The 14923-nt window shown below is 37.0% G+C and overlaps 2 protein-coding genes across 8 annotated transcripts in view; one reads left to right on the forward strand and one right to left on the reverse strand.

Annotated features, from left to right (window-relative positions):
* DAPP1 (dual adaptor of phosphotyrosine and 3-phosphoinositides 1) overlaps positions 1-4125 on the forward strand; it is a 43965-nt gene extending 39840 nt beyond the window's left edge. For all 7 annotated transcript variants that reach the window (XM_087724140.1, XM_087724142.1, XM_087724146.1 and 4 more), the window contains 2 exons: positions 169-256; positions 2363-4125. In XM_087724140.1, coding sequence (XP_087580266.1) covers positions 169-256; positions 2363-2416 — 142 coding nt within the window. In that variant the 3' untranslated portion in view covers positions 2417-4125. The remainder of the gene's footprint in view (positions 1-168; positions 257-2362) is intronic.
* Positions 4126-5054: 929 nt separating this feature from the next.
* Positions 5055-13587, reverse strand: LAMTOR3 (late endosomal/lysosomal adaptor, MAPK and MTOR activator 3). The gene is made up of 7 exons (XM_014068241.2): positions 13458-13587; positions 11222-11261; positions 10741-10775; positions 8519-8577; positions 7469-7602; positions 6362-6425; positions 5055-5789 (listed from the first exon to the last, which is right to left on the reverse strand). The coding sequence occupies exons 1-7, from the start codon at positions 13538-13540 to the stop codon at positions 5716-5718; spliced, it is 489 nt and encodes a 162-aa protein (XP_013923716.2). The 5' UTR covers positions 13541-13587; the 3' UTR covers positions 5055-5715.
* Between the last annotated feature and the right edge of the window lie 1336 nt (positions 13588-14923).

Genomic DNA, 14923 nt, shown 5'->3' on the forward strand with positions numbered 1-14923 from the left:
CTCAATTATTTTCTATTTCTTTTAAGAAGAAAAGTAAGATTTTTAAAAAATAAATCAAATAATATTTTTAGCTTCAGTTTCTTTGGAAAAATTGAATATTAATATTGGAGATGACTATGGTTTCCTTATATTTGTGACACAGAATTTTTATAATTTTATATTTTACAGCTTAGTATTTCCAATGCGGACGTATTACCTGTTTGCAAAGACTGGAGTAGAAGCTGATGAGTGGATTAAAATATTGCAGTGGAAACTGGTAAAGAAATGTATATCATAGAAGATTTGATTAGAATTAAATGGGTAGCAATATGGTGACACATAATAGTTCATGCTGACCATGCTGATCTCTCTAATTTAATCCCACAATGGTAGGCTTAGAAATATTTAAAAAGAAAAAAATTACAACACATATACTCATGGACATTTAAACATGCCCTACTCTGCTTCTTTGCTTATACAGGTGCTTATACAGGTGAGGTAAGTCCTTGACTTACAACCATTCAGTGACCATTCAGTTACAAGAAGACTGGAATTATCATTTGCCACCTTCCTAGAGAGCTTCTGACAACAAAGTCAATGAGGGAAGCCAGTTTTGCTTAATGACCACATGACTGCAGTGATTCACTTACAATGATAACAAAAAAAGTCATAAAATGGAGTGTGACTCACTTAACCACTGCCTTGCTTAGCAGCAGAAGCTCTGGGCTCAATTGTCATTGCAAATCAAGGACTATCCGTATCGGTTCAAAGTTCAATCCTTCTTAACTCCAGATAACAAACAGATGTTAAGAGCAATTGCACTCTGTACAAACACCACCAAATTAGATCGCCCAAGAATGTGACTTGATATACGGTAGTTTCCTATGTTCTTTTTCCAAAAGGAAATGAAACTACTAATCACGAAGGTCCAATGCTTCCATGCATGTCACAGATCACACTCAACTTCACTTTTCTCCATAGTGTGTCTCTGCAGTCTTCTGGAGCTTAGCTGGTGCCCTCCCCTCCCCAAGTTGTTATTTGGACTTTTAAATGACCCTTTAATACTGCACAATGGTGCTCAATGTGGGAAGTCATGTGAATTAAGGCTTTATGACGCAGGGACAGGCTTTTAGTGAATGAGAAGACTAGTATAGGTGAGGAATTGATTTGAATTAAATGCTGAATGGAGAATCTCAGCTCTGGAAAAACTGAGTCATTTGCCTTTCTGGTAGGAATGAGAAAATAGGCGTGAGGCTAAATTTGCAGTTTATTGAAAATGGTTTGTTTGAAATCTTTTGTTCTTTGAAATCAAGAGATATGGGATGATGATAGCACCAAGGCAGAATTGTTGCTTTACATTTTCCAAGTAAAACAGCCTAATAAAAAGCTCAGCCCACTTGCTTTAGTGACTACTTTTAAAAGAAAAAAGTGTGCATAGAATTCACCAAGTTTAATGATTCGGTCTGAGAAATAAAACAAAAAGTTGCAAAATGATTTGGGAGAATAATTTGAATTTTCTTAAAATAAGCGAGTCACGTATAGTCATTTATATGATAGGACCCATTTTCTTTTTCAATTTCTGTTATGACAATGGCCTTCTTTTCGGTAATGCTGATATTTTGGTGTCTTATCAAACTATCCTCTTTCACCTTTGTTCAGTCAATCCTGCTTAAATATATATAAAGTTGAGAGGTCTTGTCCATTATTGGTCCTCTTGTAGTGTTGTTTAGTTTTATTTATTTATTTAATATCCAGCCATAATAAGGGCTCCCAGCGGCTGACATTTATAAGACATATTGAATATTTGCGGCAACAATAAAAGTTGGTAATATAAACAAATATCAATATAGCAAATAGAAATGCAAAGCTGACTTCAATCCCCCGATGCCCTTCATAAGACTTACATTTTACACTTGTTTCTAGAAGGCCGGTGATAAGGATGCTAAGCTTTTCTCCGAAGGGAGGCTATTCCCAATCATGGCCTCTGAGCAGCCAATTCAGCAACTGCAATAACAATATTGTGCTTATGGCAACCTTATACTAACATGAGACTCACTGCACTTTGAACAAATCGTACTTTCAAACAGGTCTTCTAGGTGGGCTATAGTTCTAATTATTGCTAGTTACCTTATACTACAAGGATGGGCAACTATATGACCAGTGGACTTCAATTCCCAGAATTCCTGAACCAGCCAGGAATATACTCCTAATATACTACTTATTGTATATGATTTATACTATAGTGAACTAATTAGAGATGGGAGATGTAGCCTAGCAATATGCTGAGGATATCAGAAGCTCTTAAATTACATGGTATTTTAATTGACTTTTATTTACAAATTCATTTCAACAAATATTTTCTCCCCTTTACATTTTTTTCTAGTCCCAGATAAGAAAAAAACGCCAACATGACTCAGGCCATAGTACTTTTGGCTAGAAATAAATACTAACTGTACAGAAACCAACATCGGTTCATATTCACACTCCTTCAGATTCGTTATTCAGCATGAAGTGCTGCACCAGATCTGTTCAGAGGTTTTTAAGCTCTGCAGGTGCCGACTTGCCGACAGCTTATTTCTAGAACATTCTTGAACACTCTGTTAAAGCAGAAGACGATTACCTTGGAAGATGGATATTCACCTATTCAACATTTCATTATTTTGGATATATCCAGTAGTTACTGGCATTCTGTATTTGCCTTTGCTGCCAGGTTTTCCCTAGTTCTTTTGTAAGCAGTTTTAGTCAAAGTACTTCTAGTTTCATAGAACTAGTTGCAAACCCACTCATCCCTGGCTGCCATTCCGTATGCTTCAAACCATTTACACTCTGGCCTATTAAAACACATTACCTGCACAGAGTTTTTTAAAATAATAGTTTTGATTTCATAACAGTTCAAAATCATTTTCTCAGAACTTCTCTAATTCTGACTTCCCTGATGAGCAATCATAGATAATCTACTGCTAGTGGGACATTTCTATGGGCAAGTAAGATATTTTTTTTAATATTGGGAATACAGGTAGCTCTTGATTTACAATGATTCCTTTAGTGACTGTTCAAAGTTAAAATGGCACTGGAAAACCTGACTCATGACTGGCTCTCACATCGTTGCATCCCAGTGGTCAAAATTTAGGCACTTGGCAACTGGCATGTAGTTATGACAGCTGCATTGTCCCAGGGTCATGTGATCACCATTTGTAACCTTCCCAGCTGGTTTCTGACAAGCAAAGTCAATGGGGGCAGCTGGATTCACTTAACAACCATATGATTCATTTAACAGCCACAATGGTTTGCTGCGGCAAAAAAGGTTGTAAAATGTGGCACAACTCACTTAACAACTGTTTTGCGTTGCAACAGAAATGTTGGGCTCCATTGTGGTCATAAGTCAAAAACTACCTGTATATTGTGACAAATGAGATGGTACTTTAGAAGTCAGTTCTGGACTGGAAAAGCTTAGTACTGTGCTTCTAAAGGCTGTGTCCATGGCCATCATTCATTATTTACTGCAAGGTCTCAAAATGCCACAATGGATATTCTCCATGCAGACAAATTGATGTAGCTGTTTTCCAAGACACAGAGAAATTGCACATGTCTCAAGACATGCGTAGATGGTAAGATGTAGCTTCAGCTACAGTTTAAATATATTTGCCTTATAGTAGAAACTGGTATATATGGGAAGCTTTATGCTGAATGCACATCTGTGTTCTGATCCTGGTTCAGCAATACGTTTTCTGCAAATATTCAACATACTTAAACATAAAGTCATGTGAGAGCAATGCCCCCTTTGCTAGACTGTAAGAAGCCTGCAGAATCAAACCATAAGTCTGCATAGCTTTTTATTACCTCCAGTTGTCAGCTAATGTCTTTGGAAGGATGAAATAAAATGTTCTCTTAGTGTATGCATTTCACATATTGTGAAGTTCTATGCCACTAACTCAAACCTATCCATTTTTAGAGGCCAGACAGCTTGGGTTTAAAGCAAAGTAGTGCAACAAGAAATATAGTACAAAACAATACATATTAAGGAACAAATTGGCATTCATGTATAATTACTATTTAACTAATTTCCATTAACTACTATTTAGAATTAATACCGTTTAAGAATTCCAAGATATGTACAACCAACTATGGCTTTCACTTTTGTTAACATTTTATTGTATTTTTTAATCTTGTAAAACATGTTTTCTCATATGTTTTATTATTTAATGTTTTTATGTTTACCAATAGGAACATTTCAAAATGTTACACTGTTGTCAGAGTTTGTAAGAACAAGAGTGAATGAAGGCTCGTACAAATATGTATTGGGACCAATTGTATATTTTATATTTTTATTAAAAAATTTCTAATAAACCAGGAACAAAAAGAAAATACAATTTTAGCTGTGCAGTGGATAAGACATTGGTGATAATACAAATACTTTCAAACTTTACATAACTAATCTTCCTTTCTCAATGATGGCTCTGAGGCTAGGGTTAGGGTACTGCTCTTAATTTAAATGAGATTTCCACTACTGGATTTTGAAGGGGAAAAATACTCATATACTCTCTTGGTTCAATGTTTCTCAAATGCGACAACTTCCAAATCAGAATATGTAAGAGTGAGAATGGATCTTGGACATCAGCTACTTGTTCTCAATCTTGGCAATCTCCAGGTGTCTACATTTCAAATTCTGGATTTCTCTACAATGGTCTTCTGGCTAGGGAATTCTGGGAGTTGAAGTTTACACATCTGAAAGCTGCCATGATAGATAAACAATGCTCTGGTCTAGACTCCATTATATGCCTGATCTGTTCTTCACTTGAATATTTGTTAGAGTGCTGTTGTATATGTAGCTGCTAATGTCCTGTCAAAGTGGCTTTCTTCCATATATAGAATATTCCTTTTTATATATTATGATTCTTATACTTTCCAACTTTCAAAATTTTTTCTCTTATTTAAAAAATACGACCAGTTTGACTGCCCCGCCTCCTCCCCCCACTCCAAGGCAACAACACTATATAAATGAACATACTGAGATTAAAGACAGCAATAATGTTGCTTTGCAATATCTAACTCTGTGATAATGATCAGACTAAACACCTTGCCTGCTTCTTTTATTCAGATTTGCTTAGGAACATACAAAGCCAGATAAGTTAGCAAAGTATCATAATTACATGTATTCAAAACATCAGTTTTACAAAGAATACAGAAAGAGAATGCACTGATTAAACTCTGCAGAAACAGCTAGCATGTAGCTACTCGTTTACAAATAGCTACTCTGAAGTTTAAAATTCTGTTATCCAAACAAAGAACCATTGATTGCATACCAGTATTAACGTATCTTTTCCCCATAATGTTCTTCTTCTATAAGCATAAAGGAAGATTTGACTGCAAAATGTATGTTTGCACTAGTCTCCATTTACCTAGACAGAGGCAACATATTGCTGGTAGAGTGAAAAAGTTGTGGATGGCATATTATACACAATTATTATACACAGTATTTTTTTTCTACTGTGAAATATGTGCTAGATTGAAGTTAACTCCATGGGAGTTGTTATGCTCACCAATAAACCCAGCAATCTAGGATATACAGGAAAAGCTACAGCCCATTTACCTTATATTTCAGTCCAGCACAGTTTTTAACATATAATAAGAGAAAGTGACATTTTCTCCAAGACATTCATTATACAGTGTGAAAATGACTGAATCTTTCCCTGTTTCATATTAAAGATTTGCTGTGCTCTGGATATAAATACTGAGTTAAGAGACTTCCACCACTTGCCATAGTTCTTCAAACAAAGGAGCCAGCTCTTTTTCCAGGCTTACAATCAGTCCTACATAAAGATAGGCAAAGAAGATGAGATGAACGTTTGTCTCTCAGGCAGGAATGAAAGAAAGCAAGGCAAGATTTAATTTCCATCTTAATCTATTGTTTTAGAAGGGCAATCTTACAACTTACATTATGCTGGCTCAGGAATTCTGGGAGGTTAAGTCCACAGGTTGTAAAGGGTCCATAGTTGCCCGCCCCTGCCCAAGATTTTATAGAGAGGCACTACTAAATCAATAACTGGCACAAGTGAGAGTTACTTCACTTTCATAGTGTTAGGAAGAACTTATTACTTGGGTGAGGAAGGGTATCACTGCTAGAACGACATATTTCCCTTCCTATTGGAGGAAAATTGAAATGTTTAGTTCTGCCGCCAATGTTGACCAAGGATAATATGTGAAAGCTTTGGTATAAGGCTTTCAACTTAGGTCTAGCTTTTACTCCTTACGACAGGAATGACTAACTTCACAATTATTTGCAAAAATTGGATGTGTCTTAAAAAATGGGCATAGACCATATCCTTTAAATCTAAGTATGGAAATGCTGAATACACAGGACTTTTCAATTTTGAAAATATACCTGTATTGGCGTTGCTGCTGGCAATAAAACTCACTACCAAAGGAAGTTTATTGAACTGAACCACCTACAAGAAAAGAAATACAACTTCAAAATTCAATATTAAGTGTTTTTGTTAATGGCCAGTTTACCTGTTTGGGTTGTATAGCCTGCTAGCTGGCAGATTAGCAATTAGCCATTCTCTATTCCTATCCTTAAAGTACTAATATGTTCTACATATATTCATAGGTACATACACACAGGTCACACCTAAATCTAAAAACAGGTAGTCCTTGACTTACAATAGTTCACTTCGTGACCATTTGAAGTTACAACGGCACTGAAAAAAGTGACCTATGACCATTTTTCACACTTACGGCCGTTGCAGCATCCCTATGGTTACGTGATTTACATTCAGATGCTTGACAACTGACTCACATTTATGATGGCTGCAATGTCTCAGGGTCACGTGATCACATTTTGCAACCTTCTGACAAGCAAAGTCAACGGGAAATCAGATTCACTCAACAACTGTCCTACTAATTTAGTAACTGTAGTCATTCACTTAACATATGTGGCAAGAAAAGTTGTACAATGGGGCAAAAGTCAATAAATTTCTCACTTAGCAACATAATTTTTTGGCTCAATTGTTATTAAGTTGAGGACTACCTGTATATGAAACCTCACAATACCCTATTTCAAAAACAACATTCTTGTTTCTTTTTACATTGCATACATCTTTTATACTGGTTGGGTTAATACATTGCGATAAGCTGCATACCTGAACATACAATACTTCGCTAAACAAACTACTGAATCCAGATTCAACTAGCACACAAAACCACAAACCCAGGTTGACTTAATCCCTTAGCGCAGTGGTCCCAAACTTGGCAACTTTAAGACTTGTGGACTTCAACTCCACAAGTCTTAAAGTTGCCAAGTTTGGGAACCACTGCCTTAGCGACTTAAGTTCATGCATCATGCCAATTAAACTCCCAAATTTTTAAAATGATAGGCGCTGATATTGAACAGGCTTTTCTGTGGCACCTGAACTGATCCAGTTCAAAACCTTTTTTGCAGCATTTTTATACTTATTTACCTGCTGGCAACCTTTGTTGGCTAATTTCTTACCTGGTAAGTGTTGTAATAACAGATTATGCTTTTGTTTTTGGAAAGCCCAAGTTTGCTGCCCTGATCTGTAGCAAGTGCAAATGTTGACAAGAAACCGGGCCGAAGAGCATGCTCAGGGGCATTATCATTGGCAACTAGAAAAAGAAGTTATGTTGTAATTTTCATAGAATAAACAGGAATGCAAAACATCATCTTCTTGGACAGCAGTATAAATTCCAGACAAGATCTAGCGAGTTTTAAAAGCAGTACTGGCAGTCAAAAAGCATAATTCGGTTATCTCTAACTTGGGCACACTCTGCGTACGCAAATTCAGCCTGACCTATTAAAAAAATGGCCCATTCATTTGGAGAAAGTTTGGGAAACAGGATTGGCTCTTCCCTTAATATGGTACACCTGTGATTACAGCAAGGAAGAGCAAGGAATACTCTTGCATCAGTATTTTTCAAAAACCGACCCACTGCAGTCCTCTGTGAAATTAAAATCCTAAATATATAGTCAACCAGTACATTTTAAACTTACAAATCAAAAGTAATTGGGAGATCTGACAAACCTCTTTCTCTTTTTAGAAGAGGTTTGGTTGTTAAGTTTGATGTACAGCTTAGCTTTTGGTACAAGTTGCTTTCACTCATCCCTCGTAGAACACGAGATGATGAGCCCACATTGTCACTCAAACTCAAACCACCCACAAAAAAAGTTGGCATATGATTTCCTCAAAGTCACAGTTTCCATAAATCACATTAAGGAAGTGCATTATGGCTGATGAACCAGCATTACGTTTCCTGCTGACCAACAACTATGCTAAAGGCCAACGAGAATGGAGTAACCAAATTATGATTAATGCAGATTCATGCTTGCTAGATTATATAATACTGAAAAAAATCCGGCTGAAGCTACACACTGAAACGTAGATTTAAGATGAAACATCTTCCTTTTGTCATCTCAGTTTTGATTGGAATGTTGCTCTTCTGCAGGCAGTTCAATACTGAAGATGCAATAATCGATTTGCAAAGGGACAATCCACCAATTTATCCCTCTTTGATTATTCCTTACCCTTAATTACTGGTACACCATCTCTGTCTGATACTACAATAGCATGAAGTCCTTCAACACTAAAAAGAAATAAGAGATTGCTTAGAAAGACAGTAAGCCATTTGAGTTTGTTGCCTCCTTGGTTTTTACTTTTAATTAGTTAATAAACATAGCAATTTAAAACTTGTTAATACGTTTATAAAATAATTTGATCTGTTCCCCCCCCCAAATTTTTTTGGGGTTCCTTATGTTGTAGCTAAGGTGATTCCCCATTTTATCATCACAAAAATTAACCTGGAGGTAAGTTAGGCCAAGTGTGTGTGACTGGCAAATCTAATATAATCTAATCAGATTTTTGGGTATATGAAAATTTGAATCTTATTTTCCTGGTCGCAGCACAATATCTGAAACTCTTGATATAACCTCACATCGAATAGCTTCCGACAATCATATAGTTTTCTCAACGGTAAACATTATTTTGTAAACATTATTTGAGGATTTTTATTCCTAAAAAATAAGGGACGCAGTGGCTCAGTGGCTAAGACACTGAGCTTGTCGATCAGAAAGGTCAGCAGTTCAGCAATTTGAATCCCTAATGCCGTGTAATGGAGTGAGTTTCCGTTACTAGTCCCAGCTTCTGCCAACCTAGCAGTTCGAAAGCATGTAAAAATGCAAGTAGAAAAATAGAGACCACCTTTGGGGGGACGTTAGTAGCGTTCCGTGCATCTTTGGCGTTTAGTCATGCCGGCCACATGACCACGGAGACGTCTTTGGATAGCGCTGGCTCTTTGGCTTTGAAACGGAGATGAGCACCGCCCCCTATAGTCTGGAATGACTAGCACATACGTGCGAGGGGAACCTCTACCTTTTATTCCTAAAATATGGTCTGAAGGTGCTTGCTTAATGCTTATTATAAGTTTAACTCTGAAATTAAACAGATTTTAGGTCTCTGTGATAGCCTGGGAAAGCCATAAATTCTAACCAGAATGCAAGAGAAGAAAAGAGAATTGAAATACACTATCTTCATTCTGTTTATATTATCAACACTTTTGAGGCCATATAATATTTACAAGTTATGTTTACTAAACAGCTAATGGCAACTAAAGAATTCCATACAGGTAGTCCTTGACTTGTAACCACAATTGGGAGCAGATTTTCCATTGCTAAGCAAGGTGGTTATTAAGTGAGTCTCACCCTATTTTACAACCTGTTTTTTGCAACAGGTGTTAAATGAATCACTGCAACTGTTAAGCAAATGTGGTTTCTCTACTGAATTTGCTTTTTGGAAACTCCATTTTCTCCACTCGGAAATGGGTGATACATATTTCTGCTCTTTTCCTCCTTCTATACTATACATTGTCATAGTATCAGCAAAGGCTGTGATGGAAAGGGATGGGTTGGGGGGGGGGGAACCCTTTTACATATTGAGCCCATCAGATTTCAATTTGTAATTTGGGGCTATCAAAAAAGAAATTTTAACTTGTCTGTGTGCGTGTGTGTGTGTGTTTTGTAATTTTTAGTCCGTCTACAATTCCAATAAAGTCTCCCATCATGCAAATATTTGCATAGTCCAAATCAATTATTTTTCTGTGTAGTTTTCTATAAAACTCATCTTGTTTATCATTGGGGACATAGATTGCTGTTAAAAGTATTTTCTTATTGTTGTCCATAATTTCCACCATCAAAATTCTTCCCTCGTCATCTGTATAAATTTGTTCCGCTGGGATTGTATCTTTAATATAAAAAAAATCACTCCTCTTTTCTTACAGCTTGCCAATGAAGTAAATATTTTCCCCAGTTTTGGCTGTACCAATAGATGTTCATATTGCTTTTGAATATGCACTTCTTGCAGACAAATTATATCACACAAAAAACAACAAAGTTAAATAGAAAACCACTTCCAAAAGCTTTTTTAAAATGATTGATGAAGTAGACCTAAAAGATTATACTTCTTATATGATATTTATTTCAAGTGGGACCAACTTAAGTCTTTGGCCAGGAATTGCCCTGGAGTTACATATTTGACCAAAGGATTAGAAGGAGCAGCCAGTTGCACCTGCATCTGGATATTTCATATATTAGAGGACTCATTGGTAAAACTGATGTCATCCTGCCATGACATTCAAATGGCATCAGAATGGAAAGAATTGCAAAAGCATTAAGAGTTTTCTGAAATTACTCAGAGCATTTTTACACTGATAAGTTTACCTGCTTATATGGTATAAAAATAATAAGCATTTTACCTTGGTAGTTTTTTATACAGGAACCTTTTCAAATCCTAGAGTGAAACAAAGCAAGCAGTATTTTTAGCCACTTATATTACTTAATAAGAGATCATACTCCTTAAATTTTGAATTAAACTAGATTTTGGAGAAACAATGCTTTGTTGTCACTAGAAAGGATGATATTTGTTTAGGAATTGGCCGTGACTCTTAAATACTGCTAGGATCATAAGTTTAATCATTATAGGCAAACAAGTAAACAATACACAACCTTCTCATCCTGAGCTTCTCGGCCACATTGGCCAAGTGAATTTGTACCACTGAGCTGCCATATGGGCAGATTGTTCCTCATATCTGAACCAATTACTCATGAATTATAATTCAATATAGGTTATAGACTAGAATAAGTGAAATAAATATTCCATAAACATTAGTAGAAATTGTTCAGTATGTAACTTGTTACAAAACAGTTTCCAATCATTGTAAGGATGTTCATACTTACATCTGCCATGATACTCAAAAAAGTATGACTTGCCAGCCCACTGAAAAGTCAAAATGATATATGTTTAGAAAAGATAATCTGTTCGCCTTTAAGGAGATATCAGACTCTTTGCTGTTTCTATTGCAAGCAAAACATAGCCACTGGGGCTGCACAATGATCTGGATTCAAAGGTAAAAAATGGCCCATTAAGATGCTTTTTAAAAATTGTTTTGCCTAAGTTTATCTTTGTCAGGCTTGTAAACAATTACCTTTTGTTCATTTTTTTCAATTTTTAAATATGCCGTTAGTCGTGTTAATTTATAAAAATGCATGGGCATGCATGTTTTAATTGTTAATACTACCTTAATTCAAAAACACCTTTTCTGGGATCCACTGTACAAGTTCATGTAGAGGCATAATAAAATTAAATACAAATACTAATATATTTAAGTATGATTCTTTATGAAGCTAATAGACAGGATTATATTTGTATACTTGGTGCCTATATTTCATCCCAGACTGGAGACAGCTAAAACAAACCAAACAATTTTCTTTCTAGGCAGAAGAAACTGAATGATGTAAACGGAGACTACAAAATAAATATTGTTTATTGTATATGTCAATATCCAGAAGGCTACTACAAGTGTGCAATTTAACAGGGGAGTCAATTTAATGCGTTATCAATCTATTCCAGAAGGGTTGCAGTGTAATTGTATTTGTTCTTTTATCTTTCTGTGTCAAATGTATTTGACCAAATATATATAATCTATAAACGTAAAAGTCTTGCACTTGGGACCTTCTCTCCCTCTGTCTGCACAATCTTTTTTCAAATTTCATTTCCATCCTATCTCCCTTATAGCACATTGTATCTTCAAATACTTTGGTTTCTAATTTGAGTGGGTGATTTTTCCACAACATTCAAGAAAATATGAATTGTCAACAGATGCAAATTACATGCCCTCACACAGTCCAACTTATTTTTTCCCCTTTGAATTTGGAGTTCTATACAGCCCTGACATCTATCCCTCTAGAAAATGCTGGGGAAAGCTGCACTGAGTCAATCTGCGCTTCTCAAATTTGGTATCAATTACCTTAACCAGGCCATTGGTACCTTTTACCTCTTAGGTGGAAAGTTTTGCTTTCTTAGGCTTCAAAATAGATAAATGACCTGAACACTAGAAAAGATAATCCCTAACAGCAAATATATATAATGACAAATATCAACCCAATTACAAAGCACAGATAAACTTCAGTGACCGTGTCCACAGTGATCATGATAAAAAAAATAACTTTTCCAGTGATGATGTACAGTTGTGAAATAAATATTTTTGAATTCTGGATTTGGAAAAGTCAAACCTACCGTGAATTCAAAGGCCAGCTAATTTTGAAATAAATAAAAGAGTGACTGCATAGGTGGTTATCACTTGGCCTATTTTCTCTAGGCTCTACATTGGATCTTTGCCAAAAGATCTATGAGTGATACCTTAGCTCAGAAAAAGATCAATGTTAGGCCTCGTTAGTGTTTGGATGAGAGAGCAACCAAACTTGATTGCAGAAAATACGACTTGTTGAGAGTTGTCAATGCCTGGAATGCACTATCTGACTCTGTGGTTTCTTCCCCAAACCCCCAAAACTATTACCTTAGACAGTCTGCTATTGACCTCACCCCATTCCTAAGAGGTCTTTAAGGGGCATGCATAAGTGCACCAGTGTGTCTACCACCCCTGTCCTAATATTCCCTTGCATTCGTATTCATTCCATGTATTTATAATCGTATTTATACTTATATCTGTTATCTAATGCATGCTTGAAAAAATACATAAAATAAATAAAATAAAATAAATAATTCCAGGTTTGCCCATTGCCTGATAAGCAGGGGGAAAAAATCCAAAAGCAATCCCAATCAGTTCCGTATCATTGCAAAGGTAAACTGCATGGATGTAAGGGGGGGGGGGGCGGCGAAGAAAAGAGAAGTAAAAAAGCAACCACAAATAAGGCACAGAATGAAAAAGACCAGCGGAATATATTAGGGAGGAGCAACGAAGTTTTCGAGGCGATGAAGAGGCTGGGCATTAATTGGCTCCGATCCCGAAGCCCCTTAACTACCCCTGTCCTCCCGGGAAATACGGAAAAGGAGGTTCTCATCCCCCTAAATAAGGAGAGGATCAGGAGTTCTAATAACGAAGTTAAGTACGTGAAAAGGACGACACGCCCCGCCGCCTTCAGACTAATGGCAACCGCTTACTCCTATACCAACCTCCACTCTCTTCCGGCATTTAACGCTTTCACCCACCGGCCTGACTCTGCGGCCGAGTCGCTTTCCGGGGTCCCCGCCGTCATGTGATTCTCGGCTACGCACGTCTCTCACGTGACTCGTCACATCCGGCCACGCCCGCGAGGCTGATAGATATACTAAAAAGGGGCGGGGTCTTGGGACAGCGTGAGGAGACGCGTTCCGCCTCCCACGTGATTCCTTGTCAGCGGCATCCTCGGACGCTGCTTAGAGATACTAAAAAAAGGGCGGGAGGGTAAGAGAATTCGAGGGACGATTTGCCACAGACTCGCCGCGGCTAACTCCCGCGAGACAATACGTTGTGGGACAATTTAACGATTCTATTTAATTATTTAAAATAAATATTTTTTTGCCATTCACAATTCATTCTGTCCCTCCTTTTGCATCCTTTCTTGAATTGAACTGAATTCTTTATTGGCCAAGTGTGATTGGACACGCAAGGAATTTGACCCTGTTGTGCCCTTCTGACAAGCAAAATAATGGGGAAGCCAGATTCACTTAACCGATCCTCTCAATAATTTAACAATTGCAGTGATTCACTTTACAAATGTGGCAAGAAAAGTTGTAAAATGGGGCAAAACTCACTTAGCAACATGCATTCTGGGCTTGTCATAAGTCAAGGACGATCTGTATTTCCATTTTAAGGCAGCATGGTGGGCAGAAATGCTACTTGGTTTGGAGGAATATTTTTCCTAAATCATTTTTTAACTTGGAACCCTCTTTTGTTGTGTAGGAAGTTAGCAACCCCCTTTCCTAGAAAAATGAAATATCCTAGGAAATATTGAAGAGGCAGAATATTTTATTTCCCTGGATATGAAAAGGGAGAAACATGTTTTAAAAACAAAGTAGCTCCCCCCACCAACTTGTCAAGGAGCCATTAAAGCCTCAGCTAGTGTACTTTACATAATAAAGGAAGGATTAGCCTTCCAGAGAAACTCACCACATGGCATCTGGAAACTCAAACTTGGCCCCATGGGAGTCTGACAACCAATCACTACATTTCTTACACAGGAACAGGTGGGGCCAAACAGTGTATAAAGCCAGGAACTTTCAGCCCTTCCCTCCCCTCTTCTTCACCCAACATTGAAGCATGTGATCACCTTTTCTGTTCAGGACTCAAGCCATGTGGTCCTGTCCACCATTAATCCATCTTTCCAAGCAGCCTCCATGTCTCCAGTGTCTTTTTCCCCACTTGGAGCTGAACCTAAAAGGACATTTCTTTCAATAGTTGTGAGAAACAAGGCTTTCTTCACTATAATGAATTGCATAGGTATTCAATAAAGATTTCAAAATACGTATAAATTTGCAAAAGCCATCTGAAATTGGGAGAAAAAAGGGAAGCCAGCATTCTGTAATTTGAGATGTTTCAGAAGAGACCAGGACTCCTTTGCAAAATGAGCCAAAGGCCTCTAAATAGGACAGGCTGCTTG

The sequence above is a fragment of the Thamnophis sirtalis genome, unplaced genomic scaffold (assembly GCF_051295495.1).
Source record: "Thamnophis sirtalis isolate CommonGarterSnake01/CBP01778 unplaced genomic scaffold, rThaSir2_p1.2 scaffold_10, whole genome shotgun sequence".
Taxonomy (NCBI): domain Eukaryota; kingdom Metazoa; phylum Chordata; class Lepidosauria; order Squamata; family Natricidae; genus Thamnophis; species Thamnophis sirtalis.